At 42.4% G+C, this 27,179-nt stretch overlaps 1 protein-coding gene across 1 annotated transcript in view; it reads right to left on the bottom strand.

The window, feature by feature from the left end:
- Positions 1-11,257: 11,257 nt before the first annotated feature.
- Positions 11,258-27,179, bottom strand: part of TMEM26 (transmembrane protein 26) — a 36,387-nt gene continuing 20,465 nt past the window's right edge. The window contains exons 3-6 of the mRNA XM_056850145.1: positions 21,269-21,367; positions 14,301-14,521; positions 12,564-12,640; positions 11,258-11,709 (exon numbers count right to left, since the gene is read on the bottom strand). Of these exons, the coding sequence (XP_056706123.1) occupies positions 11,300-11,709; positions 12,564-12,640; positions 14,301-14,521; positions 21,269-21,367 (807 nt within the window). The 3' untranslated portion in view covers positions 11,258-11,299. The remainder of the gene's footprint in view (positions 11,710-12,563; positions 12,641-14,300; positions 14,522-21,268; positions 21,368-27,179) is intronic.

Below are 27,179 nucleotides of genomic sequence, written 5' to 3'. Positions count from 1 at the left end.
AATTTTTGAAAAGCCCTGATTTTTGTTTGTTTCAGCCTAGCTCCTTCATTCCCTGGCATGCTAACAAGGCTATCTGGGATATGAAGGGGGGTGGAGAAGCAAACCGCCAATGAAAGGGTCTCTTCCTACACATTGCATGGTATTCATTAACAGTCTTGTTTTCTGATCCATGCCAACCAACCAGGAGAACCGGGAAGAAGAGTAACCCCCCACCAATTTTGTTCTGTTTAAAGTGTTCAACTTTCTCTCCTTTAAGAAACCTCAATGCTTTATGCATACTACAATGTGTGTACTGTCTTTGATTATTAATGGCAGCCTACAGAAGGCTGCTCCCTGATATTTTCTAACTTGTTCCTAACAATACTTGTCTTTATCATATGAATATCTGCCTGCTTTGTAAAAAACTTAATAGCAACCAGGTACTCTCTCTCTCCTTGGGAAACAAGGGGAAGAGGAACAAAAAGTCTTAATGCTCTATTTTAGCTTTGCAACACTCCTCTCAGCAGCAGCTGCTGGGTACTGTATGGATGCCTGCTAGCCCCTTTTGACTAGATTTCTCCCTGCAAGGGCCCCTTCTACTGGAAGAGCTGACTGCATTCAGCTCTCTCCGCCCCAATGATTTTTTTATTTTTATTGTTTGCCTTGCTGTAAGGTGCAATGCTAGCGCAAAGCACCTCCCAAGCCATCAATGTGTCTAAGTAATATTGTTAAATATGCAAGCCTCTGCTCCCGAGCACCCACAACTACTGCTGGAACTCCCTGCTGTATGCTCCTCCGTTGTTCCTCTATGCCACCTCCAGGCAGGAGGCTCCTGGTTAGCAACAATCCTGCTGCAGCCAGCCTGTGGGCAAGGTGCCCCAAAGGTCGCCAAAGAAGGGAGGGTAGTCAACAATGGGCTTGCGAGAATGCACAGGGAAGGGAACAACTACGAAATCTTTCCTTGCTAACAGGGCATGATTAAAAACTGGATCTCTGCTTTAAAACCAAGTGTCTCCCCCTCCCGTATTGCAGTCAGTTTCTGTGTAACCCTCGTATCTATGCATTGCTGTAACTGGTTCAAGTGGGACCCTGTGCTGATATTTATATCCAGGGCTCTCTCTTGTGCCAACCTCCTGGACAGACCTGGACATGCCCCAAAGAAAACATCAAGATCCAGCGGCCACTGCTTTCATTGCTCTCGCCAAGGAGGGAGGGGGTGTGATCTTCCATGTATTGTCAATGTACCATAAGGCTGCAAGGGACTGCCCCTTGGAGCCACTATGTTTGTTTTGCCTAGTTTAAGTCTGTGAATCTCCCATAAGTTTTTATATCATTGTGTAGTAACCTTTCAAGCATAAGACCCTAGTCCCCTACAACTAGAGACATGCACTTTCTGTGTGACTTTTCTTTGAGGTTTAAGTCTTTATTTTTTCCAAATAAAATCATTTTCTATCTGCCTCGAGAAGAAGAGCCAATTCCAGCCGGCTGAAAGCAACCATTAAGATTTTGTTTAACCCTTCCCTGACTGTAGAACTTTGAGCTCTTTTTGGACTCCAGAGGGGTGATGTTTTGGTTTGTTCTTTCCTTTTCCAAGGCACCTTCAGCAAATCACCAGCGGTCTATCTCACTATTTTAGTTTTATAGTTTAGAAATATAATTTGAGTTTAGTAAGAGCATTGCTTTATTTGCTGTTTATCTGTATTGAATGTATTGAAGATTGAACCTGCTGCATTGAGCCATCCAATGTAGTTGTTTTAAATAGGCTTGCAAATTCAAGAATTCATATTCCTCTCTAAAGTGTACTGAGTTCCATAGGCAGCCCCTTTTTAACCTGGCCTGGTTTTAGATTAGTCAAATGGTTCCCAGACCCCTTTGGCTTGTGCATCTCAGGTTTATGCATCTTCAATCAAGGTCTTCAAGCAAGTATCCAGGTCGTCTTCTCCAGTTGTGTTGACATCTCCACTAGAAGTGTTGACGTCAACAAGGGGGGGAACTGTAGCCTAACGGGTTGCCAATCTCCTGGACTGGTCATGGCAACCCCGGCAGATGTGTGCAGCAGCCTCTCCAGACCAAGTGGCAAGCCTGTGCCGCCATGGAAAGGACTTCTCTTCATCCCTCGAAACCAGCAGTCAAAGAGCAGCAGCCAAAGTAGTCCCTCCAGCAAACCAGAGGGCAACCATGTTCCTGTGTATCCTGCTCTAGTGAAAGCCATATTGTAGGGAATATGTCCAGGCATGTAGCCTGCACCAGCACCCCCCCCCTCTTGCAACATCGGACTAGTTCAGCAAAGCCATTCAGCAGACATTAAGATAACAATGACTCACTCTTCAGCAACGATCTCCAGACATTAGCAGCGATCGCACCTTTTGTTTCAAGCCATTAAGCCAATCAGTGAGACTCCTGACTTCTCCTGGGATTGCAAAAGCCATTGGAATTATAATAGATTTCCAAATTCTCACTACCCCACAGATTAAGTCTGTTGTCACCCTTTTGCCACCTGGGAACCTAGGAGGGGTTAAACCCTTCTCCCCGCCCCCAGAAAAACAGTATAACTGCAATGCTCCCAGCCCACTCTCTCTCTCCCTTGGGCCTACCCCTCCATACAGCCTGGCACTCTGCCAGAGTGGGTGTTCATGCTTGGACACCTAGCCCCCCCCCCTGTCCCCTTTTTAACCCCCAAAGCTGCATGGAATTCAGGACGAACAACTACTCTGAAGAGAGGTGCAGTATATTTCCTCCTCTGCCTGCCACATGGCGAAAGTTTCTTTATTCCTCTCTTTGATTCCTAGACTCTGTATGTTGTGTGATGTGTATGTGTAGTTTTTGTATGTTATGTGTGAACATATAATCTGAGTAAATTCCTTTTAACCTAATTCCATTGCTTCTGCCTCTTTACTGGTCATGGTATGGACTCTGGTAGATAAAGGTTGCATCCCAGCTCAGGTTATGCCCATTGCCGGTTATTGATTCGCTAATTCCCCCATATAACCATTCATAACCGGGCATTTTGGCTAACAGATTTCTCTGAGAAACAGAAAAATCGTCTAGTTGCACCCGTTCTTCCAAATCTCAGAAAGCGGCATGTTATCTTTTTTACAAAGTACACTACTGAAATGCAAGATATCTTGGAACTGATCAGCAGAGACATCGTCTGTAATCTTGCAAAAGTGTCAGAAACAGGCTGCTCTGAACAAAATAGCTGTCGAAGACGGCAACCTTTTGTACATACTTCCTCCATCAAAACCATTTTAAGTGAGGCAAAAGCAAGGGTTTCATTGATTCCTGTGCTTTCGATTGAAATATGACTTTAAAGCATTCAGTAGAGTTTTATGAAGTAGTCCTAAAGGAAAGGTCATACTGTGTGTGGAACAGAATACAAAGTACTTCAGTGCATGTTCAAAGGGAAGGACAGTTTAATTTAATCTCTGCTTTCCAAGGTGTTACCTTTCACAGACGTTGGCTATGTAAGGAGTAAAGCAATGAGGGTGGAGATGAACATCCACCAACCAAGCGGTGATGCACAATACAATGTGGACTGATAACAAAGACAAACCTGCGTCCCTGTCTGATCTGTCCACACCGAAAGGGGCCAGGCTGTTGGCAATCATCCCTAAATACAACCTTAGACCTCCTGGTGTCCGGGGCCAGAGTCTGCAAACCAGAGGCTAGAGACCCTGAATGCACTGCTCTGTGAAGAAAGGCACTAGGCTCAGCTCTTAGCATTTATACCAATTCTGGTCAATCTGGAAGACTCAACTGTCTGCCACTTGGAAGAGCTAAAATTGCTTATGCCCATTCCCTTCTGCACCTGTAAAAGGCTCGGAGGCTTTCCCACACACAGCTGAACTTAATTTCAATTCGTATTAACATTCTGTTACTGTATGAAGACTACTTTGGGGACCATGTTTAGCTGAACGATTGTTTTAAAATGCACTAAACATAATTAAGGTTGCCAACCTCCAGGTGATAGCTGGAGATCTCTCACTATTACAACAGATCTGCAGGCGACAGAGATCAGTTCACCTGGAGGAAATGGCCACTTTGGCAATTGGATTATATGGCATTGAAGTCCCTCCCCTCTCCAAACCCCGCCCTCCTCAGGCTCCAACCCCCAAATCTCCCAGTATTTCCCAACCCGGAGCTCGCAACCCTAAATATAGTACAGGACTTTGTATCAAACTTGCAAGGGAGTTTTGTGCCTCCTAGATGCATGCCAGCTCTTTTCTGCTTGTGGCCACAAGCACAGAGGGAGAAGCGGCATCAGCTTTTCCCTATCCCACGCTGTTTTTGCATCCTCAGACTGCCCCATGGCACAGCTGTTGGCTCCATTGCAAAAATTTGTAGTCATGTAAGTGGTTTATCTTCTTCTGGCCAGACAGAGACAAAAGAGAGGAGCAGATCTCATTTTCAAATTCCTGTCCTAGATTATGTTTTTCAGAGCTCATTAGTGTTTGCCAAATGTTAAGTAATATTAACATTTCTTTCTGTAAAGCAAAATTGCTCTGAGAGAGCTCTGAGAGAGCTTTCTTCACATACCAAATTTTCACTCTCTCTTGTATTTTTAATTCACCAGAGTATTAACATACTGCAATTCCATTGACACAAGGACATTTATTTCATATTTGTATTGGCATATCTGAAGACTAGTTCTGGCCATGTGTTAACTAATGAATGGAACAGTGCATGAAAAATGATATTAATGTGATTTGTAGGCTAGTAAACAGAAGTTGTTGTGTTTTATTTGCAAAGTATATGTGGAAAATCATTAAAAATAATTGCCAACTTTCTTAACACAGTTCCAGTCCAAGGGGATAAAATTCCAGACCCAAAGGATAAAAAGCAGGCATTAATACATTCAACAGACACTGCTTTTAAGGCTAAAAATGCCAACTTTTTTGAGCTGAGGTTGGAAGGAAGGAAGGAAGGAAGGAAGGAAGGAAGGAAGGAAGGAAGGAAGGAAGGAAGGAAGGAAGGAAGGAAGGAAGGAAGGAAGGAAGTTTTCTAATTAGATTTGGTAAGTAATTTTTGAGCAAAGTAACATATTTACCCCAAAAGAAGATGGCCCTGAATGTAAGAAAAAGGATATACATGTCTGTACACACCCAAAACTTGTATGAGAATTTAAAACGACCCCGTTTTTCTTGATAGCACTCTTGGGAGAAAAACTAGTCTTTCTTTTAGGTAAACAGGGTTATACTTTAAGCAAATTGGGGGTGTTTTCCTCAAGAAAACTATGGCTTAGATCCACTAGAGTTTTTCTGTGGGTTCCAGGACTTCCTCCTCCTGCAGAGCATGAGTTTCTCACCTTCCCCATCACAGAGCAGCCCAAAATGCCCCATAAATCCTGTTCCTGGGGGACTTGCAGCTCTGGCAAAACTCCACTGCATCCAATTCCAAGCCCATCGGCGGAAGTTTGAAGTCAAAAGAATTTCAGTTAGACAAGTGAAATTTCTTCAAGGGTTTTCACTGATCTCTAGTGAACTGTGACAGATAAAACAGTGAAACTAAGAGTAATGCCGTAGAGTTAGGGTTGCCAGGTCCTATTTGGCCTCTGGTGGGAGCCTATTTCGTACAGGTCGGCGTGGCACGATTCTGTCACTTCCGGCTTTACCCCGGAAGTGCCAAAATCGCACAGGATGCTCTAGTAATTCCCTAAAAAAAACCAAAAAAAAAAACCAACCTCTATGGAAACCTTAGAGTTTTTTGGGGGAGTACTGGAGTGTTGCCAGCACTTCTGAAGTTAACCTGAAAGTGACGGAGTCGCTCTGTGCATGCACTACGCCGGCAAATCGCCACCCTCCCCTTCAGCTGGCCTACTTCTGCCTGCCAGCCAGCTAAGAGACCATGGGCAGCCCAGTGAGTTGGCGGTCGATTGCCCACCATCACCGGGCAGTTGGGAACCGCACATAGCTTCCACCGTCCAAAGCAGCCATTTTCTCCAGAACTGGTCTCTACGCCCTGATCATAGAAATGAAAGCCGGGTTATATTGAGGATACCTACCAGAGAGAGAGAGAGATCCTTTCACAAAGAGAAACTGGCGGCATAATTGAGAAGCTTCTTAAAAGAATGCAGCTCAAATTCCGCGACAGCTTTGGCTGGCTGAAGAAGAATGAGAAACAGGAAATTTATTCTACCGGGAGCCTGTTCTGCCCAATGAGAGTTTGCATAAGAGTTATATTTTGTGTTCGCTGAGCTGTACATTGAGCTGTTTGTAGACTTCACACAGCCGTTTGATATTTATGTGAACTATCTAAGTTGACTTATTCACAACAAATGAGAAAAATAGAAAATATATAAATATAAGACAAAGACTTTAAAGGCTACTTGCCTTTTATACATACATATCGTATAAATAATCGTTTGCCTAAAGCTGTATTTTTGAATATAACCCCCAGGTACTAGCTGGAGATCTCCTGCTGTTACAACTGATCTCCAGCCGATAGAGATCAGTTCACCCGGAGAAAATGGACACTTTGGCAATTGGACTTTTCGGCATTGAAGTTCCTCGCCTCCCCAAGCCCCGCCCTCCTCAGGCTCCACCCCAAAAACCTCCCGCTAGTGGCAACCCTATCAGAGCGGCTTTCCTGCCAGTCTCCTCGGCCAACTCATTCCTTCCTTCTGTTCCTTTGACTCCCATCCCACCAATGAGAGTGGGGCTGTGAAACAGCCAATAGGTGCTGCGGTCTGGGGATTCGGTTAAGACTTTGACAGTGTATAACTGGAGGGAGAGAGGGCAATTTGGAGCAGGAGTATAATAACGGGGAGTGTGGGTTGAGGACGGAGTCCTGGAATTGGACCTGTCCTGAATCCGTGAAAGTTACACAGTTGCAGTGGGATGATACAGATTATGTGTGTGTTTTAAAAAGGTAACGGTCCCCTGGGAAAGCACCGGGTCATTCCTGACCCATGGGGTGACGTCACATCCCGACGTTTCCAAGGCAGACTTTGTTTGCAGGGTGGTCTGCCAGTGCCTTCCCCAGTCATCTTTCCCTTTACCCCCAGCAAGCTGGGGACTCATTTGACCGACCTCGGAAGGATGGAAGGCGGAGTCAACCTTGAGCCGGCTACCTGAAACCGACTCCCGTCGGGATCGAACTCGGGTCGTGAGCAGAGCTTTTGACTGCGGTACTGCAGCTTAACACTCTGCGCCACGGGGCTCCTGTGTTTTACCAAAGTGTTAAAGTCTGGCTGGAAACTTTTTTCTCCTTGGCATGTACTATTTAAACGCTCACTTTAGTTAAATCTCACTTTAGTTAAATCTCACTTTTCCTACAGTCACTGCTTATATTTACCCCAATGAAAAATTCATCTGGTGAACTGCTAAAAGATGATGGAGAAAACCCGCTCTAAGTGCATTCAGGGCAACCTCTCCCCCCTACCCAGCATAGTAAGCAGCCATTAGATGTGCTACTGTCCTCAAGAATATTACTTCCCTGGACATTGACATCGGCGATGCAAAAATATGGCCCAAGAGTCCTTCATAAGGCTGACAAAGGAGGAAATAAAACTCAAAGACTTCTGGATGTGGTCTGAAATGTCAAAGGAAGGTTTTTATAAACAAGGTATGAACCCTAAAACAGACATTTTATGACACTCGTTGCCTGCAAGCAAATCAACTATGTTCCCTTCAGAGTAAAGTATGTTGAAAGCCGAGGTGACTAAGCAGTAAGCATCATGACCAATGTCTGTGGTGACAAAGCAGCATTTAGATGATTTTTCTTTATATAAAGGAATCCTGTAACTGTATACTGCTTTTTGGCATGTTCAAAATGCATTATTTCATTAAATCCAACACTACTGATTTAAAAAATTGCTTTTAGGTGTCAGACTAAAGCATGCCACCAATCTTAATTGATAACTAAGTTAAATTATTGAATTAGTTTAGCAAAGTGTGTGCGTTTTTATAAAATTACCTTTTCCACATATTCCATTTAAATACACTGAAATACCCAGATCAGTGACTCCCGCAGTGACCCAACAGGCAATCTCTTTGAAAGGTGTAATGAAAGGTATCATCATATAGGGTATATGTGTTTTCTTTTTTTAATTTGTATTTCAGAGTGAATATTAATTTTTGTTACCTGAAATTGTTATAAAGGAGCCTATAGGTTTGTTTTTTTTAATTTTTATCTATCTGAAAAAACCAATATGCACCTGAAGGTCATAAAAATAAACTGAAAAGATGGAACCCCTAAATAGGAAGGGCTAAGTAGGTAGTCCTGCAACCAGGAAGGGAGGCCCCTTTTATAATCTTGCAGAAAGATGAAGGAGAGACTTCTAATAAAAGACAGATAAGTTACCAGGTAAAGAATGACAGCTACAGAATGGCAGTTGCTGATATGATGGTTACAGGGCGATCTTAGGCAGCGCTATTGATTTCCATAGAACTGAACTGTGAGCGAGATAGTGTACTTGCTATGGCTGAAAAGTACAGAGTTGTGAAGTCCAAGGAATCAGGCAGAAAAAGATTTACTGTTTAAAGATTATACTGGATAGAAAAGGTAGCAATTCTTTAGGGTATTTTAAGAGCTAGAAAATATTTTGAAGTGTAAGGATGTGTCACTGGCCACCAAGACTAGATTAATTCATGCCATTGTATTCCCTATTACTATGTATGGGTGTGAAAGCTGGACAGTGAAGAAAGCTGATAGGAAGAAAATAGATTCCTTTGAAAGGTGGTGTTGGAGGAGAGGGTGACGGATTCCGTGGGCTGCCAAAAAAAACAAATCAATGGGTTGTAGATCAAATCAAGCCTGAACTGACCCTAGAAGCTAAAATGACTAAACTGAGGCTATCATGAGACGACAAGAGTCACTGGAAAAGGCAGTCATGCTAGGAAAAGTTGAGGGCAGCAGGAAAAGAGGAAGACCCAACAAGAGATGGATTGACTCAATAAAGGAAGCCACAGCCTTCAATTTGCAAGATCTGAGCAAGGCTGTCAAAGATAGGACATTTTGGAGGACTTTCATTCATAGGGTCGCCATGAGTCGGAAGCGACTTGACGGCACTTAACACACACAAGAGTGTTGAGGCTATAGTTCATCTAGTGACTGAGAAAGAAATGTGTATATTTGAAGAAATGTGTATATTAATTTCTGAATCAATCCACTTGATCAGGTTACTAAAATAGTTCTTAATAGTAATATAAGTTTGTACAAGCAACAGACCCTTTGCACGGGGACATCACATTTTCCCCTCCTCCTCTTTCTCTTCCCTGAAAGCCTTCATAGCCTCTCCCATTGAGGGCATTCATCACTTAAAGGTACAGTTGCCACATCTATAATTGGGGGTGGGCGAGTCAACCCATAATTTTTTTTAAGATATCAGATTTTTCTGCAAACAAAAAGTAAGTCTTGTTTGTGGGGTGGCCTGGGAAGGACTTTGTGAACAAGAATGGTGGTAGAAAGTGCTGTCAAGTCACAGCTTACTTATGGCAACCCCATCGGTTCTCCAGATTAAAGTCTGCTGTTCTTAACTACTACACTATGCTGGTGGTGTTGGACATAAACACCCCTCCCTTCCATCTGCTAATCAGGGGTCCCCAACTTTTTTGAGCCTGTGGGCACATTTGGAAAGCTGACACGCCATTGTGGGAGCAGCAACAAAATGGCTGCCACAAAAGGGCAACCGCAGGAGGCAGAGCCAGACACAAAATTATTGCCACAGCTTAACTTCAGTGAGGATCCTTGTGTTGTGGTGGCAGCTCCTGCTAAAGGAACATTTAAAAAAATCTGCACAGCAAATCACATCTCCAATAATCAATCAGAAGCCTAGCTGGGCAAAAGCCCTACCTGGCTCCATCCCCTTCCTAAAAAACACTTGGCAGGGGCCAGAAAAGGTGTCGGTAGGTGCCATGGTGCTCAGAGGCACCATGTTGGGGACCCCTGTGCTAGTGCTTCCTTACAAGTGCACCCCCTGCGCATTATGTCAGCAAATACAGGGATGGGAGCCCCCCCACACACACACCAGAAATGATGTTTGGCAATGTCTCGCAAATGCAGATTTCACCTTGAATTTCTGCCGACAGACCCAAAGAATTATGGCCCCTCATTCCTGGAAACATTCTGAATTCAATGCCTCTTCTAGAGAGAACTCCAATTTTCATGGCTTCATTGAATTTGGTGATGTCAGTAATGTTACTCTGTACACATCTCCATTTTAATTTTTTTAATAACAAAAGTACTTGAAAAATATAGACAATTTTAAAGAAACAGGTGTAATGGATGTATTTTCACAGATTTTTGTTCTTTAAAAAAACAAAAAGACCTTTCAAGCATAATCCCCTTACAACAACAGATACAGAAGCATTTTAAATCACTCATTCTGATTTTGCATGTATTAATGCAATATTAAAGTCTGGAAATATGTAATGTGAAAACAACACAGGAAATTGTATGTTTTCCCCACTCTTTTATTAACCAGATCCAGGGATAAATTTACACAGCATTACAGAGTTGCAGATACCACTCAACTCCCTCTTGGTTATCACGTAGATCAGCCATTAAGATTATTGTCTTTTATTGCATGCTTGCCCAACAACGGAGGCCCCCTTGGGAAGCACAATGCCTATCATAGGTGAGGTATCTGGCAAAGTGAACTCACTGGAACTATTAAAGGGGCAAGTGCCTTTGTATAAAATGACAGAAAAATCCTTTCTTGAAGAGAATTGTAATCCAGATATGATGTTGATACACTATTGTGAGTGAGAAAGGTCTTCTTTGATTATGTCTGAGAAAAAGAAATGCATGACCTTTTGTAGTTCCTCCATGGGGCAAATAGTTTTCAGTCCAGCCGAGAGAGAGGAAATTCTAAACCAGTTGTTCTTGCATTCACTGAATGTATAACATATCGGCAGAAGCAATGCATTTTTTTTGTTAATTTGCTTATCTGCGCTGTTGTCACAGTGGAAATTATTCTTCTGAGACCCAAGTAGGTCCTGCACCATGCTAGAGCCATAAGCCTGAATTTCAGGCAAATGTTCTGCTAACATGACTCTTCTGCGGTCAGTAATCAAATCTGCTAAAACGTACTATTTTAAAAATTCTAATCAACTACTTGTACTTAATCCCAGTGGATAAATATGGTATGGATTTAGTGGCAGTCTGCCTAAATCATAGCACTGAAACATTTCCATTTGGGTGGCTTCGCTCCAACTTCTCATCTTGTGTTTATTTAAGAATGCAACATTCACCTTGTAGGTGGACAGGAGGTAAAACAAAAAAAAAAGCCAGAATCAAACTGACTGTCTGATAATGCCAATCCCTTCCAAAGGGGCCAGGTGAAAACAACGGAATGTCAAAAATAAAAGATCAGAGTTCACTAGCATTCAGCGGTAACTGGTAAGGAGTCCTCAAGAGGAATAGTAGCACACTCCCTTCCATCACAGTTGTTGGGCGGAAGGCTGATATGGTTCGGATCACATGGGCAACAACTGACTCCTCCTTTCCGGCTGTTTGACTGATACCGCAGCGATGCGTGGAAGTCTAATGATAACACGATGAGCCGGTACAGTTGTAACATCACACTTAAGATATTCTTCGCTGTGAAAAACACCAGCATCTGAGTAATGACTTTGAAATGGCCCATCAGGATCAAGCGCACAACAAGAAAAGGGCCGTCTTGGATGAACAAGCCAATGCCAATGTTCCAGAGGTCTGCACTATGTCGGTAGAGGAGCAAACTGAAAACTCTCTTGGATGAGACAGATGAATTGCAGCCAACGTGTTGCACTACAAGGAAAGAGGTTTTTTTTAAAAAATATATTAATACCACAGTACAAGTGAAAGGACCTTCATAAAAAGATGTTTGTTCAGGACAGCATGATTATGGCCATGTCTATATTTATAGCACTTTTGAGACATATACTAGGAGTGCTACATTTGGACACCATGTGGTTTGAACGGGGCAATATGTGTATTTTGTATGTCATGCTCCTGGTATATGTGGACATAATGTCTTAATCTGGTCATTTGCCAGTGCTCTGGTCCATGGGTATGAACAATATATATTGTCCAGCTCACTAGCTAAGATCTGCTTCGCAATCAGTGCTCTCTGTGCCACTGCCTTCAGAGGTGAAGCAGGTGGCAACCAAAGACAGTAGTGGCACCTCGCTTGTGGAATGCCCCTCTCCCTTGAGTCTTGCTTGATGCCTGCACTGCTTCTTCTGAGGCACCACCAAGCCAAAATGTTTCAGTTCGCCCCAGGATTTTAAGTAAGGCATTGATTTTTAAATACTATTTTAGCCTGGAAACTGTTGTTTTAAGCTGTCTGTGGTCTGTTTTTATACTCTATGTTTTTATGCTGGGCTGGGGCATTTTTAATGCTGGATTTTAATTAATATATTTTACTGTTTTGTTTTGATTATTTTTACCACCTTGGGCAGGTTCCTGGAGAAGCAGCATAAAAGCGTTCTGTATAAATAAATAAATAATACTGCACAACTCCCTCAGTCAGAAAAAGGCGATAGCCTACATTCACCCTTGGGATTCATTTGTTTGTTACACTGGGATAGGTTTCTCAAAACTCAAGGATCATTCTCATGCTTATATTCATAGGAGAAATACCTGGGAATTGCAAATGTTACCTGCAAGATCCAGTGGAAACTGCAACATACTCCAAGTCCACACAGCAAGAATAGCATACACAAGAGCATGATTCTTCCTGAAATTAAAAAAAGATAACATACATGTAGTGCCCCCGTATTATAAAGGGATGGAGCCCAGCTGGTGTGGTTTACAGTTTAGATTTCAGCCTAATTGGGGGAAACACTGCTGTCTTAAGTTGGAATTCTTGGAATCCCGGGATGGAAATAATGTCAAATGTACTTATACCCTTTACGGGATCTTTTCCCCTCTAATGATGAACCAAAACAAAAACAATCCAGTCTGAACCAGATGTCCAAACGAAGTGGAAAAAATAGAGCATATGTGTGTAGGTGGTGGTGGTGGGGTTGTTTAACAAACTCAAGAACCAAGATTTTTATCAACTTTTTACGGAAATATTATTATGGCATTCTAAAATTGGCACAGCAATATTTCTCAGTTACTTGGGCAGGGGTGCTCAAGATCAGAGATGTTTAATTGGTGTCCCATGGACTGCATCCAGCTTTAGTCTGATTTTTATCACTTCTCTCCCCTTCCCATACTGGAAGTTCAGCTTTACTTAGTGGAAAGATAATCCAGAAGCTAGGCAAATGTGGGAAGCCAGCAACAAGGTAAGTTTCAAGCCAGCAGTGTTTGGGGCAAAGCATGCTTCAATGGTAAACGGAATTGAATTCTTGGACAAAGACATAATTCCCCTGATGTATATGGATGCAATTCCTTCTCAGTTAGCTTTTAGAAGCCAATCCAGTATGGAATCTTTGTTACACTATATGTATGAGAAACTGCAGCTCAGTCCATTACTTATTTGATCAATAAAAGATTAAAGATTATAGAAGCCCACAATTACATGCTACAATGATCCTCTGATCCTCAATTCTATTGTGTGCAGATGATAAGAAAATCATGACTGATCCTTTTAGGCAGCAACCCTAATAACTCATTCCTGGGCGTAAACCCCACTGACTAAACTGGGACTTACTTTTCAGGTAGACTTTCTTAAGAGTACTTTTCAACAAAGCAGTCTACACAGAACTACATACTTCTAAGCCCATTGAATTCAATGTTGTGGCAACCTAACATTCAGACATATATATGTATGTGCATCCATGCACACATGCACTCACACATGAAACATCTTTGCTGGATAATCCCTTGCCCATGAGTACTCATACTGTGTTTATCCCTTTGAAACCCATGGAATAAGTTAGGTGACTTATAGTGCCCCAAGTAAGGGGCTTTCAAAGCAAGTGAGATGCAGAAGTGGTTTGCCATTTCCTTCCTCAGCAGAGTCTTCTATGGTGGTCCCCCAACCATATACCATCCTTGCTTAGCTTCCAAGATCTCATGAGATCAGGCTATACCATACCATTCCTCAAGCCCCCAATGGAACCTGTGTGTGTAAAGTGCCCTCAAGTCACAGCCGACTTATGTCAACCCAGCAAGGGGTTTTTGAGTCTGCCTTGGTGGTCCCCCATCCAAGTACCAACCCTGCTTAGCTTCCAAGATCTCATGAGACTGGGCTATCCCATACCATTCCACAAGCCCCCAATGGAACTCCGTCACAACTAAAGTGGAATCAGCACTTTCGTTTTTAACTTGCCACAGTACTTTTTGTTATTCTTCAGTGCTTTTATCCAGCTGGCTTGAGATCATTTTCAGCTGAAATTCTTAAGAGGCTGCAGGGCTGAGAGTAACTGGAGTTGCAAAATACTGCCTACCTTACATCCTCTATTTCCAGGGTCTCGCTTGCGAATTCAAGAATATCTGCGGCTGTGCCCACAAACATGAGAAGCAACTGTGACAACTGGTCCCGAGTAATTTCACCGCCAATAGGAAGAAGCCATCTCCCAATGATCAGGAGCAGCAAAAATGTCTGGTGGAGACTGAGTGTCCAGACTTTCTCACACACCGTGGAGAGGGTATTGACGAGATACAGGGCCTGTTTCAAAGGAGGGTATAAAAAGCCAGCAGTCAATACAGGATGTCTGTCAAAAAGGAACAGGAAAGCTGCATGTGGCAATCTGGTTGTGTGTGTGTGTTTTTTTTTTGGGGGGGGGGGGTTGCCCAGAACCAACATTCTCAGCTCATCTGAACATTTCAGCACAAACTACCAGAGCAGGTATTGGTTGTATCTGTTGGCAGAGTGATTAATGCAACACAGACGCACAGAATGATTGAAGTGTAGAAAAGGAATTAACATATGTGATAGAGAAGAGAGAGATAGGTTCTTAGCTACATCACTAGCTGAGGGAGAGGAGAAGAAAGGAGAGAGTTGTGGAACCTTTGAGAAGAAGCAGGAGATTGCCCTAAGAGTAGCAATCTGGAGACAGACAAGGAATGACCCTTAACAGGAGAGAAGGTGCTGACCCTTGCAGGGTCTTTTCTTCTCCAAACACCAGACATTGCCTGTTCCAACCCCAAACAAACTGTTGTCTGTTTAATCCATGACTTGTGCTACAAACTTGCTACACTAGCAGAAATAAGTATAAAACCTTGCTATTGTGTACACTGTCTTTTGTGTGCTTCTTGCCTATCTTCCATCTCCCAACAGAGAGGACATTCCCCACCCCCCAATACCTCTCTGAGGCCATGGGAGTGGAACTGCTCAACAAACTGTGGTTTGTAAATTCAGATAGCACAACAAACCTCATTTCCTACTGCCCACGGTTAACAAACCAATCAAAAGGCCTAGTTTGAAATCCCAGTTTGGTGCCAACTAATCAACCCTGATTTGTTGGATTGCCTACATTTAGAAGTCACAACCATAGTCTGTAAACTGCAGAGGTTTGTCTACATCCATTCTTGAGTTTGTACATATTCCACTACTGTGACCAAATCACATATATATATATCCAATCCATTGGTCCATCTAGTCCATATTTGTATGTTCTGATGGCAGGGGCTCTGCAAGACCTCAGGAGAAAAACAGCTGCATTCAAGAATAGAGTCTGGAACTTGAATGTGCTTGAACATCAAGCAATATCCCTGTTGGGGTCATGCTAAGTCCATATGTGGCCATAAAAGAATCTGGTTATGACTAGGGCTGCTAAGGCTATAGTGAAGCCTGGCTAGTCATGTCAACTTCACCAGAAGTACCTCACCCAATCTCAAAAGTGACATAATTGTGGACTAAGCATGATGATGTCATCACACTGTAGCAGAAGGAGGCTGTAAAGCACCTGACTGGCTTCTTCAGGGACAGTCCATTCTCAGTGATGCAGCCAAAAGGCGGAGTGGACCCAGGCCAGAAGGAGAGTAGGTCAGTGGCTCTCCCTTTGCCTCAATGTAAGGTCCAGAAAAAGAACCATTGCCCCAGAAAAGGGCCGCATAGCCCAGGAGCTATCAGAAGGCCTTCATGTTGGCAATCACCTTCACAGAATCCCTGTATGAGGAAACCTGGAATGGACAGTTAACATACCCTGAGACAGCCAGGTCCAAATAATTAACTATGGAACAGTTGGAGGGCCAGTAATGAGGTAAGCAACTCCTCGGGGAAAGAAAGTTGGGAACCCAGGATGCAGAGCCTAAGGTTCGGGCTGTGTTTTGTCAGCTGCAGGACAACCCAATGGTCACACAGGGTCAGACTCCTTGGGTCACAGTAATTGGAGATGCAAGAGGCAGACTATTTTGTTCTATTCTGATCCATCACTCAGGATTTAAAAACAATAGAAGGTGTTATCCACTAAAACAGGAGAGATTGGTTCCTCATCCACTTGGAGAGGAGTGACTAGTGGAGTGCCTCAGGGATCTGTCCTGGGCCCTGAGTTGTTCAATATCTTTATAAATGATTTGGATGAAGGAATAGAGGGGATGCTTGTTAAATTTGCAGATGATACTCAATTGGGAGGGGTAGCAAATACAGTAGAAGACAGAGCCAGGATACAGGATGATCTTGACAAGCTGGAGAATTGGGCTAAAACTAATAAAATGCATTTCAACAGAGATAAATGTAAACTTCTGCATTTAGGTAGGAAATATCAAATGCATAATTATAGGATGGGGGAGACTTGTCTTAGCAGTAGTGTGTGCGAAAAGGAACTTGGGGTCTTAGTAGACCAAACACTGAACATGACTCAGCAGTGTGATGCGATACCTAAAAAGGTAAATGTGATCTTGGGCTGCATCAACAGAAGTATAGTGTCCAGATCACGTGAAGTGATGGTATCGCTTTACTCTGCTCTGGTTAGACCTCACCTAGAGTATTGTGTTCAGTTTTGGGCACCACAATTTAAGAAAGATGTAGACAAGCTGGAACGTGTCCAGAGGAGGGCAACAAAGATGGTGAGGGGTCTGGAGACCAAGTCCTATGAGGAAAGGTTGAAGGAGCTGGGTATGTTTAGCCTGAGGAGGAGAAGACTGAGAGGGGATATGATAACCATCTTCAAGTATTTGAAGGGCTGTCATATAGAGGATGGTGCCAAGTTGTCTCTGTTGCCCCAAAAAGCCCTCCTGATCAGGTTTGCGAGGCTCTCACCAAACACATTTTTCCTACCCTTGTGAGGTGCAAACCATCTCCTGATAGTTATTGCAAGTGATTCCTTGCTGCAATAGACAGCCAAGCTAGCCAGCGCTCTTTTCATACCAATAGGGGTTCTTGACAAAATCACTACGTCATCTGCATAAAGTAAAATCAGAATATTTGCCTTGTTATTTTAGGAGGATGGAAATCCTCAGAATTCAAATAACTGGCTAAGTTATTGATGTAATAGGAAAACAGCAAGGGGACAAGCAGAAGGCCCTGTCTGACTACCTTGGAGGTTTCAATTGGTTCTGTAAGGCTCCAGTTTCTATTACACCTTACTCTGATTGCTGTCTGCGAATGTAATGCCCATATTTAAAAAAGGAGCCTCTTATCTATAGAAGATTCTTCCAGCTTGTCCCATAACTGGGGCCTTGAAATTGAGTCAAAGGTGGCCCTAAAATCTACAAAGGTGGTGTATAGCAAAGTCAGTTTTTTAGAAATGTATTTTTCTATTAGATGTTGGAGAATTATACAGTGATCCGTTGTTCCTCTACCTTCTCTGAAACCTGCTTGGCTTGTACAATGATCTTCTCCTGATCAAGCCACGTTACTAACTTGTCCAAAAGATGTCTTGCATAAATCTTACCAATAATGCTTAATAAACTAATTGGCCTATAATTGCTGGGATCGTCTCTCTTCCCTTTCTTAAAGAAAGGAACCACCACTGCCACAGTCCAGTAGCTTCAATGTACATGAATAAAGCTGCCTAAAAAAGGGGCCCACCGTTCTTCATGTTTTTTAAGAATTTTGGGAGGGATCCCATCCTCTCCAGGCACTTTCCCGTGCTTTAGTCATCTTATAATGAGCAATAATATTATTCCTTATGGTGTTGTTTCTGTGTCAAGAGGTGGTATTCCAATATTTACCAGTTAGAACATTTTGATAACTCAGATAAGAAAGCACGTAATGGTGGCAGGGCTTTGTTATTTTGAAATTTTAATTACATCCAATAGAAAAGATATATTAAGGTGCATTATTTTTCATTCATTAATTCAAACCTTTATTGGCATAGATCTCCCAAGTACATCAATCAGTCATTAAAATACAGTATATAAATAATAAAATAGTTAAAATCTGTAATTCTTAAAGTGCTATGTAGTTCATTTAATAGTGCTTATCTCTGTGGAGTTGCTTGGCACAGCACTCCTAGAGACGTTTCCAGGAATCTTGCTACCATCAGTGTTATATGCTCGTCCCTGTCCCTTAATAGGTATCACACTAAGCCCACATCTGTTTGGGCTAGACTATCCTTGAGTAATGGTAGCAGAAATTTCTCTCGCAGGAGCGCATAAAAGTCGCAGTGTAATAGGACTTGGGCTACCGATTCGGGTTGTCTGTACAAACACCGTCTCTCTCTTCATAAGGAGTTTTTAGTGTTATCTGCCTCTAGTAGGTTTAAGCAGGGCCAGCGTAAACTGGCGTCTCAGCATTGGAGAGGACAAATTTGAGAAATAGTCTGGTAGCTTGTCTCGAACCGGGTAAATGCCAAAATACAATGGTGAACATGTTCTTATAGCATTGGAATATACAGATTGACTTTCAATATCTAAAATCCTTTGTTTTAGCACGTTAAAAGCTTGAACTTCATTTAAGAGAAAAAGGGACTCAAAGGGAACTCCTATTGATTTGCTTTTCTGAACAATTTGAGCTCTCCAAGCTGACTGGTAACTGTTGGAGAGCATTTGCCAAACCAGACTTGCCTCTGTGGCTCTGAAATGGAAGCGGAGCCAGAATTTAAATATACACAACCATGCCTTAGACACTAAGAGATTTAATCCCAACTCTAGACATAGGGTAGGTGACACATTTAGGGATACGTACAGTGAGAGGAAAAAGTATTTGATCCCCTGCTAAATTTGCCCATTTGCCCTCTGACGAAGAAATGACCAGTCCATAATTTTAATGGTAGATTTATTGTAGCTGTGAGAGACAGAATAACAACAGGAAAAACCCCAGAAACCCAGAAGACAAAAGTCAGAGATTGATGTGCATTATAATGAGTGAAATAAGTATTTGATCCCCTATCAACCAGCCAGACTAGAGTTAGGGTTAGGGTTCTGCTGTCGACAGAAGCAATCAATCCATCAGATTCCAAACTAGCCACCATGACCAAGACCAAAGAGCTGTCCAAGGATGTCAGGGCAAGATTGTAGACCTGCACAAGGCTGGACTGGGCTACAAGACTATTGCCAAGCAGCTTGGTGAGAAGGTGACAACCCTAACCCTAACTGTCAAACTCCCTCGGTCTGGGGCTCCATGCAAGATCTCATCTCGGGAGTTGCAATGATCATGAGAACGGTGATGAAGCAGCCCAGAACTACATGGGGGGGACTTGTCAATGATCTCAGGGCAGCTGGGACCATAGTCACCATGAAAACAGTTGGTAACACACTATGCCGTGAAGGACTGAGATCTTGCAGAGCCCGCAAGGTCCCCTTGCTCAAAACAGCACATGTACAGGCCCGTCTGCAGTTTGCCAATGCACATCTGAATGACCCAGAGGAGAACTGGGTGAAAGTGTTGTGGTCAGATGAAACCAAAATTGAGCACTTTGGCATCAACTCAACTCGCTGTGTTTGGAGGAGGAGGAATGCTGCCTATGACCCCAAGAAGACCATCCCCATCATCAAACATGGAGGGGGACATATTATGCTTTGGGGGTGTTTTTCTGCTAAGGGGACAGGACACCTTCACCGCATCGAAGGGACGATGGACGGGACCATGTATCGTCAAATCTTGGGTGAGCACCTCCTTCCCTCAGCCAGGGCATTAAAAATGGGTCGAGGATGGTTATTCCAGAATGACAATGACACAAAACACATGGCCAAGGCAACAAAGGATGCCTCAAGAAGAAGCACATTAAGGTCCTGGAGTGGCCTAGCCAGTCTCCAGACCTTAATCTCATCGAAAATCTGTGGAGGGAGCTGAAGGTTCAAGTAGCTACACATCAACCTCGAAATCTTACTGACTTGGAAAGGATCTGCAAAGAGGAGTGGGACAAAATACCTCCTGAGATGTGTGCAAACCTGGTGGCCACCCACAAGAAACGTCTGACGTCTGTAATTGCCAACAAGGGTTTTGCCACCTAGTACTAAGTCATCTTTTGCAAAGGGATCAAATACTTATTTCACTCATTATAATGAACATCAATCTCTGACTTTTGTCTTCTGGGTTTCTGGGGGTTTTCCTGTTGTTATTCTGTCTCTCACAGCTACAATAAACCTACCATTAAAATAATGGACTGGTCATTTCTTCGTCAGAGGGCAAACGGGCAAATTCAGCAGGGGATCAAATACTTTTTTCCCTCACTGCAGTAGCCGCCTCACAAAGTGTGATTGAGTTTTTTCAATAGATTTAATATTCCCTGTTCCCCAGATGGGGATCCCATATAGGAGTTGAGGGAGTAGCTTTACCTTGAAAACACGGATGGCTGCTGGCACAAATTGCCCGCCTTGGGAGTGAAAAAACTTAAGCAACGTGCCTGTCCTGCATTTAAGCATATTTTGAGCCTGCTCCATCTGCATTGACCAATTAAGATTAAATTGAAAGTTGATACCTAGATAACTAAATTACCTGTTAGATGGAATTCCTATTTACTCTCCAAGACATGGGGTGCCAGGTCCTCGAGAAGACCTTAGTTTTCTCATAATTGATTTTTAGACTGTTCTCTAAGCAGAAGGTTGCAAAAACTTGCAAGAGATGGTTGAGACCTATTTTCGTGCACGATAGAAGCACTGCATCATCGGCAGGGTGCATTATTTGTTACTGCAGACAATTATTTCCATTAAATCCCTAGTTAGATAATGGTAGAAAGAGCAGGGCCACAAGGTTAATGTGACTTCTTCACGATGGTAATTAACAAAGATTTATAAAGGGTCTTCTTGTAGATGCTGGTCTTGTTGAGAGGACAAAAGCAGAATTCTATCACATGCGGTAGAACTCTGTAGTAAGGCACAGTGTTCCTGGAAACTGGTTACAAACTTTGTATTAAAAATGTTCACTGTGGCTGAAGCATTATTGTACAACTGAAGGACACTTTTGTTCATGCTGGTATTCCAGAAGAGGTCATGACAAAGAATGGAACACAGTTTGCAACAACCGAATTCAAGTTATTTCAGATATCCTTGTTATTTCAAGGATGAAGTGATAGTAAAAAGCACTCACCTTCTCTAGTATATGACTGTCTGTGGTATCACTTTTATAATTACGTTCCTCTCTTTCACTGATATTCTGCACAGGCTGCTGAGATTCATTAAGGCAAAACTGCAATAAAAATGTGATTCAGTTAAAATTCAGTCTCTTTCTGAACAGACATGTATTAAAGTAACTCATAATGCCAACACGCTTACAATGCAATCTAAAGCAGAGTTACAGTTTCTAAGTCCATTGAAGTCAATGGGCTTCAAAGGGTCCATTGCCAATTTAGCTGGATCACGTAAGGACCCAGATCTTAAATTAGAATATCTCAACTAGTCATGTTCAACTACTAGTGGCCCTGAATGGGGATATACGTTGTCATCAGCATTTTGAGATACATCCAGCCAGTTTAATGGAGACTGGATAAGCACCTCACTGGATGTAGAGGTCTTAGCTGCCTTCTGCATGTAGATCTTCCTTGACAGACTGGGGTGAAAGAGTTTGGCTTGGCAAATGTCACACTGTTGAAGGCCAGGTGTCATTCAAACTCACAAGTAATTCCAAAAGGGTTGTAATTCCCCTGTGCTATCATACTGATTTCAAGTCTGATCATAGGTGTTGTAACAGAGATTTTTACATTAAATAACAATAATCAAATTAACTACGGAAAGAGAAATCTCCAGTAGTATGGAAAGCAAATACCTTTTAACATGTCTTATGGCATTTGAGTGTGGGAGCAGTTTGTAAACATCTATGAATTAAACAGTAATTGTTGGATACATAAAGTAAAACAGTCTGAGTTAATAATATAGGAATATATTTAACATATAATACCAGTAAACTGTGTAAAATCAATTTTGACCCTGTGATGCAAAGGTTACAGATGCTCTCTCTCTGTGGACAACATTTCAAATACCTCTGATTCATAGGGTTATCCTCATAAAGATGATTTTGCATCCTAAATTAATTATTTGCTTCCTAAATTAATATTTGTTTTTCAAAGTATACCAGTAATAATTCCAGAGAAGACATTAAATTAATGGCAGAATTTATGTAATTAATTTATTTGGTGGGTGGGGCAGAATGAGCTGGACAATATCCCAAGAAAAATAGAATAAAGGAAGGTTCGCTGTCCCAAATATTTCTTTATATTATAAAGCTGCAAGAATAAACTATCAACTTGGTCAGTTAAAGAGACCAGAGTTAGATGTGGCTATGTTAGAACAGTGTTTCATGTCAACACCTCCAAGAAGCTGATTTATACTAAAGACATCTGAGACGGAGAGATATAAGGATAGCTGCTGTATCAATTGTATCTTAGTGGTATGGAAAAGACTTAATAGTAAATTAGTTCCCACTGATGTTAGCTATCTAAGTATTGTAAGCTAGCTAATAGAATTGGTTGAGGTGAAAGGGACTATATATGTTGAGAGGCTGTTGGTTAGGATCATTTGATGACAAAGCTACACAGCAGAGAATTTGCAGGACATTTAACCCCTTTGAGAAATGCATGCTATCCAATGAAAAAGTCTCGCTTTCAAGAACATCTATAAATAAGCTTACTAATGGGTATGCTGAAAATGACACTTAGCATTGGGTTATGAAGTTAATGTAAAGGTCTGATCTTTTCTGCTATCTACAGAATTATCCCTTTCCGTTAGCTTTGCTTTAAGGGGAAATGCCATCCAAATGTTATACCACTGTTAGCTCCCTCCAGTAGGTTGGCAAGAATATACAAAGGTGCTAGAAATCATTGATGGTTTTGTTGCGAGTCCCACATTAACTTTATCCACATGTAGTGGAAATGTATTAGAGCTGAATTTTTTTTGAAAAATGGTTGCTATAATGTTGTCCAATGTTATACAATGGTATACAAGCGATAAGAAGTTGTAAGCCGCCTTAATTTCTGCAAGGAAGAATGGCAGCTAATAAATGTTTTAAAGAAAATAAAGAAAATATGGTTGTACCCACATTAGAACTATGTTTCATAAATTAGGTGGCAATTATTCTAAGACAATTTCATGCGACCATATTCTACGTGGTGACAGCAGCTGGATTCGTATTTGACAGTTGGTGGAAATGGAGAAAAATTCCCAGTAAGAAAGCATTCTAAGAAAAAGTGAAGGACTTTTATATTCTGATATGACTTATGGCTCTACAAAAAATGAAGATGTGGCTAAGTTAGATTTACAATGGGAAGAAATCTTGTACCATATGGAGTTAACCATGGTAAAGGTTTGAATGTGCTTATTTTTCTGTATGGAATCTTTGAAATTTGGAAGAACTAAATTGACTACCGTGAATAATGACAGATTTCTTTTGTTACTGTTTCTTGTTAAAACTTGCCTGCGTATGTATAATTGAAAATGAATGGTTATGCTGTTGTGGCATTACCTTTTTATGTTTGTACTTGTTTTTTATATATATGTAATTTAAAAGTTTTAAAAAATGCACATCAAGTTCAAAATAAGTGACTCGGTCTCAACATAAAAGTTGGCAGCTTTTGGGGAAATCATAGAGCATCCCGCAACATGGTGACATCATTTCCAGTTATGCTGCTGGAAGTGATGTCATAACGTAGCAGGACACTGTTTCAGAGAGCCGTACCCCCGCATTCTCCCAGGACTTGCCAGCCAAGGTCTGGAAAAGAATGTCCTGTTCTTTTAATAGAGGCTTAATGGGAATGTTATTGACCAGGTGATGTCACTTACCTCCACTTCATGAAAAGCTCCAGTCAACCATTTCCATACATTGTGTGTGTGTGTGTATAAAGTGCCTTCAAGTCGCAACCGACTTATGGCGACCCCTTTTGGGGTTTAAGCCTCTATAAAAGGCACCGAATGTTTTTCTCCAGGCCTGTTGGCTCCTCTATATGTGAACAGTGTGAGAAAGAGCCCTGTTACAGCAGCTTATATGCCACAGAGTTTTGAGTCCTTGTTCACAAATGCAACAGAATGTGGCAGTAGAATTCTTAGATGGTAGAATGAATGTATGAATTCAGACAGTAGGTAGGGAAAGTGGCATGTTTAATATTCCTCCATGTAAAAACTCCCTGAATTTTTTAAAATTAGCACCCCAGGGAGAAAGCTGCATGCCTAACCCTTCATGTGCTGTGCTAGTTTCCCACTTTTTTTAAAAAAAGATAAAGGTCCCCTGTGCAAGCACCGGGTCATTCCTGACCCATGGGGTGACGTCAAATCCCGACGTTTCCTAGGCAGACTTTGTTTATGGGGTGGTTTGCCAGTGCCTTCCCCAGTCATCTTTCCCTTTACCCCCAGCAAGCTGGGGACTCATTTTACCGACCCCGGAAGGATGGAAGGCTGAGTCAACCTTGAGCCGGCTACCTGAAACCAACTTCCGTCGGGATCGAACTCAGGTTGTGAGCAGAGCTTGGACTGCAGTACTGCAGCTTAACACAAATGAAATTGCCTGAATAAAAGACAAACTTTTGTTTGTTTTGTTGTTCAGCCAAAACAAAAAGGAGTCTTATGACATCTGAAAGATTAAACTATTTATCGAAAGGTAAACCTTCATGGGCTGAAATCCACTTCGTCAGCTGGAAGTTGATCTTCCCAGAATACTGTATACTTTTGAAGTGGAAAGTTTGGCAGGACTTTTCCATCTATCTTCCTAACTGTCTCTGAAACACCTCATTCCAGGTGGATAAAAAAGATAAGGATTTCAATTGAGTTGTAAAGTAACTGAAGATTTTACTCTTCTCATGTGTCTTCAAAAGTTGCCCAGATGGCCTGTGGGATGTTTCATTTCTTTTTTGCCCTGTATTACTGTTTGTGAGCAATATGTTGAGGAAATGTCAGAAACTAACAAACTCCGCTATGAACCAGAAAGGTCCACAGTCCAAATCTTGCCTCTGCTGGAGATCTCCTGCTATTACAACTGATCTCCAGCCAATAGAAATCAGTTCACCTGGAGAAAAGGGCCGCGTTGGCAATCGGACTCTACGGCAGCGAAGTCCCTCCCCTCCCCAAACCCCGCCCTCCTCAGACTTTGCCCCAAAACCTTCCCGTCGGTAGCAAAGAGGGACCTGGCAACCCTACACCAGGTACCCCAAGGTAAAATTGGCCTACCTTACAGTGTTATTGTCAGGATTACTGAGTTGACCTGTGTGAAGCACTCTGAACTCTCCAAAGCAGAGGCCCCCAATCTTGTGTGTGGACACTTCTTGAATTTTTAGAACGGGCTGCCTTTGGGGGCTAGAGCCAGTCACAAAAGGGCTCCCATAGAGTAATGGGACTAATCGTAGGTGATTCCCAGAGTGGACTGACAGGGGGTGTAGTGGTTAGAGTGTTGGACTAGGATCTGGGAGACCCAGGTTCGAATCCTGCTCTGCCATGGAAGCTTGCTGGGTGACCTTGGGCCAGTCATACACTTTCAGTCTAGCGTACATCCCAGGGTTGTTGTGAAGACATAATGGAGGAGAATGATGGGTCCCCATTGGGGAGAAAGGTGGAGAACAAACAAATAAATATAAATGGGGCAGAGGCTCTAACACTTTATGAAAGGGGATGAAGTCAGGGTGGGAAGATGTACCATGAGGCACACATTCTCCAAACCCACCCCAACCCCCATTCTCCCATAGGGAACAGGGAGAAGTAAAAACACCTTCTCCTGTGTTGCACTGCTCAGCTTCAGAGACAGATAAACAACTTCCTGCCCATTTACAGTGAAATGCTAAGCAGAGGGACGCCCTTCTAAGTAGTCTATTAAAATCAATAGGCTTCAAATGGTGTAACTCTGCTTCGGACTGCACTGTTCACCTCCAACCTCTGGGCAACTGAGCTGGACTTCTCAAGTGTTGAAGTTCAGGCTGGGCAACCAAGCAGCTACTCCTTAGCAGACCTGGGCTATCGGGCTAATATCCTAATCATTTACTCACACAAACCTAGTAATTCTTTGCCAGTTCCCTCCCTCCACTTCTGAACTGTAGTATATAAAAAAGGGACATAAATGTGGATCGATACTCCAAGATGTATTTATTTCACTTCATTCGTATCCCACTTGTCTCCCCAGTGGGAACCCAGAGTGGCTTACTGAATTCTCCCCTTCGTTTTATCCTCCCAACCCCATGAGGTAGGGTGAGCTGAGTATATGTGAACTAGCAAAGTGCCAGCAAACCAAAAAAGGAAAAAAAGATGCCAGGTGACAAGTGACAGGCTTATTGTTTTGTAAAGCCCCTGCGCGTTTCACTGTACAAGGCTGGTCAGGGGGATCAGAGTTCTTTTGTGATGGTCAGCACAAAGGAACTCTGATCCCCCTGACGAAGCTTGTACAGCGAAACACGCAGGGGCTTTACAAAACAATAAGCCTGTCACCTGGCATCTTTTTTCTTTAAATGTGACTGGCCCATGGTCACCAGGCAAGCAGAATGGGGAATCAAACCTTGGTCTTCCGGATCCTAGTCCGACACTCTAACCACTATGCCATATTGGTGCTTAAGATGTATAAAGCTATCAATCACACAACATGTTTTCCAGTTTGTGCGGCCTTGGTGTATTGGTCTGCAGATTAATATAATGCCACACGATTATGTACTAAGATTTCAAACGTGAAGTGTAAATGAACCATGACAATGCAGAAGGGAAATGACATTAATTTAATCGCAGCTAGTCGTGTCTAATAAAACAGGAAAGTTTTCAATGGCACTCTAACAAGGGATGTTGCATGGAAATCTCTCACTGAAGTGCAGCAGCAACAATCATGGTACAATTTGGGCTCCAACAGCTTTGTGGTTGGTAAACCGCATGATTTATTTCTCATGGATCTCTCGCAACTGGATAGCCAGTGTAGTTTCTACCCACTGTTTTTATCACTGGGGAAATGATCAAAATGCTATGCATGTCTCTAATTTGGAATCTGGTTCTGCAATCCAAATTCTGCGATCTGCATGCCTTACGCAAATGGAACAGATTTGTTTTAT

This window comes from Euleptes europaea, chromosome 5 (assembly GCF_029931775.1).
Source record: "Euleptes europaea isolate rEulEur1 chromosome 5, rEulEur1.hap1, whole genome shotgun sequence".
Classification (NCBI taxonomy): domain Eukaryota; kingdom Metazoa; phylum Chordata; class Lepidosauria; order Squamata; family Sphaerodactylidae; genus Euleptes; species Euleptes europaea.
Note: the sequence above shows the minus strand (reverse complement) of the source record. Positions and strands in the feature narration are given on the sequence as shown.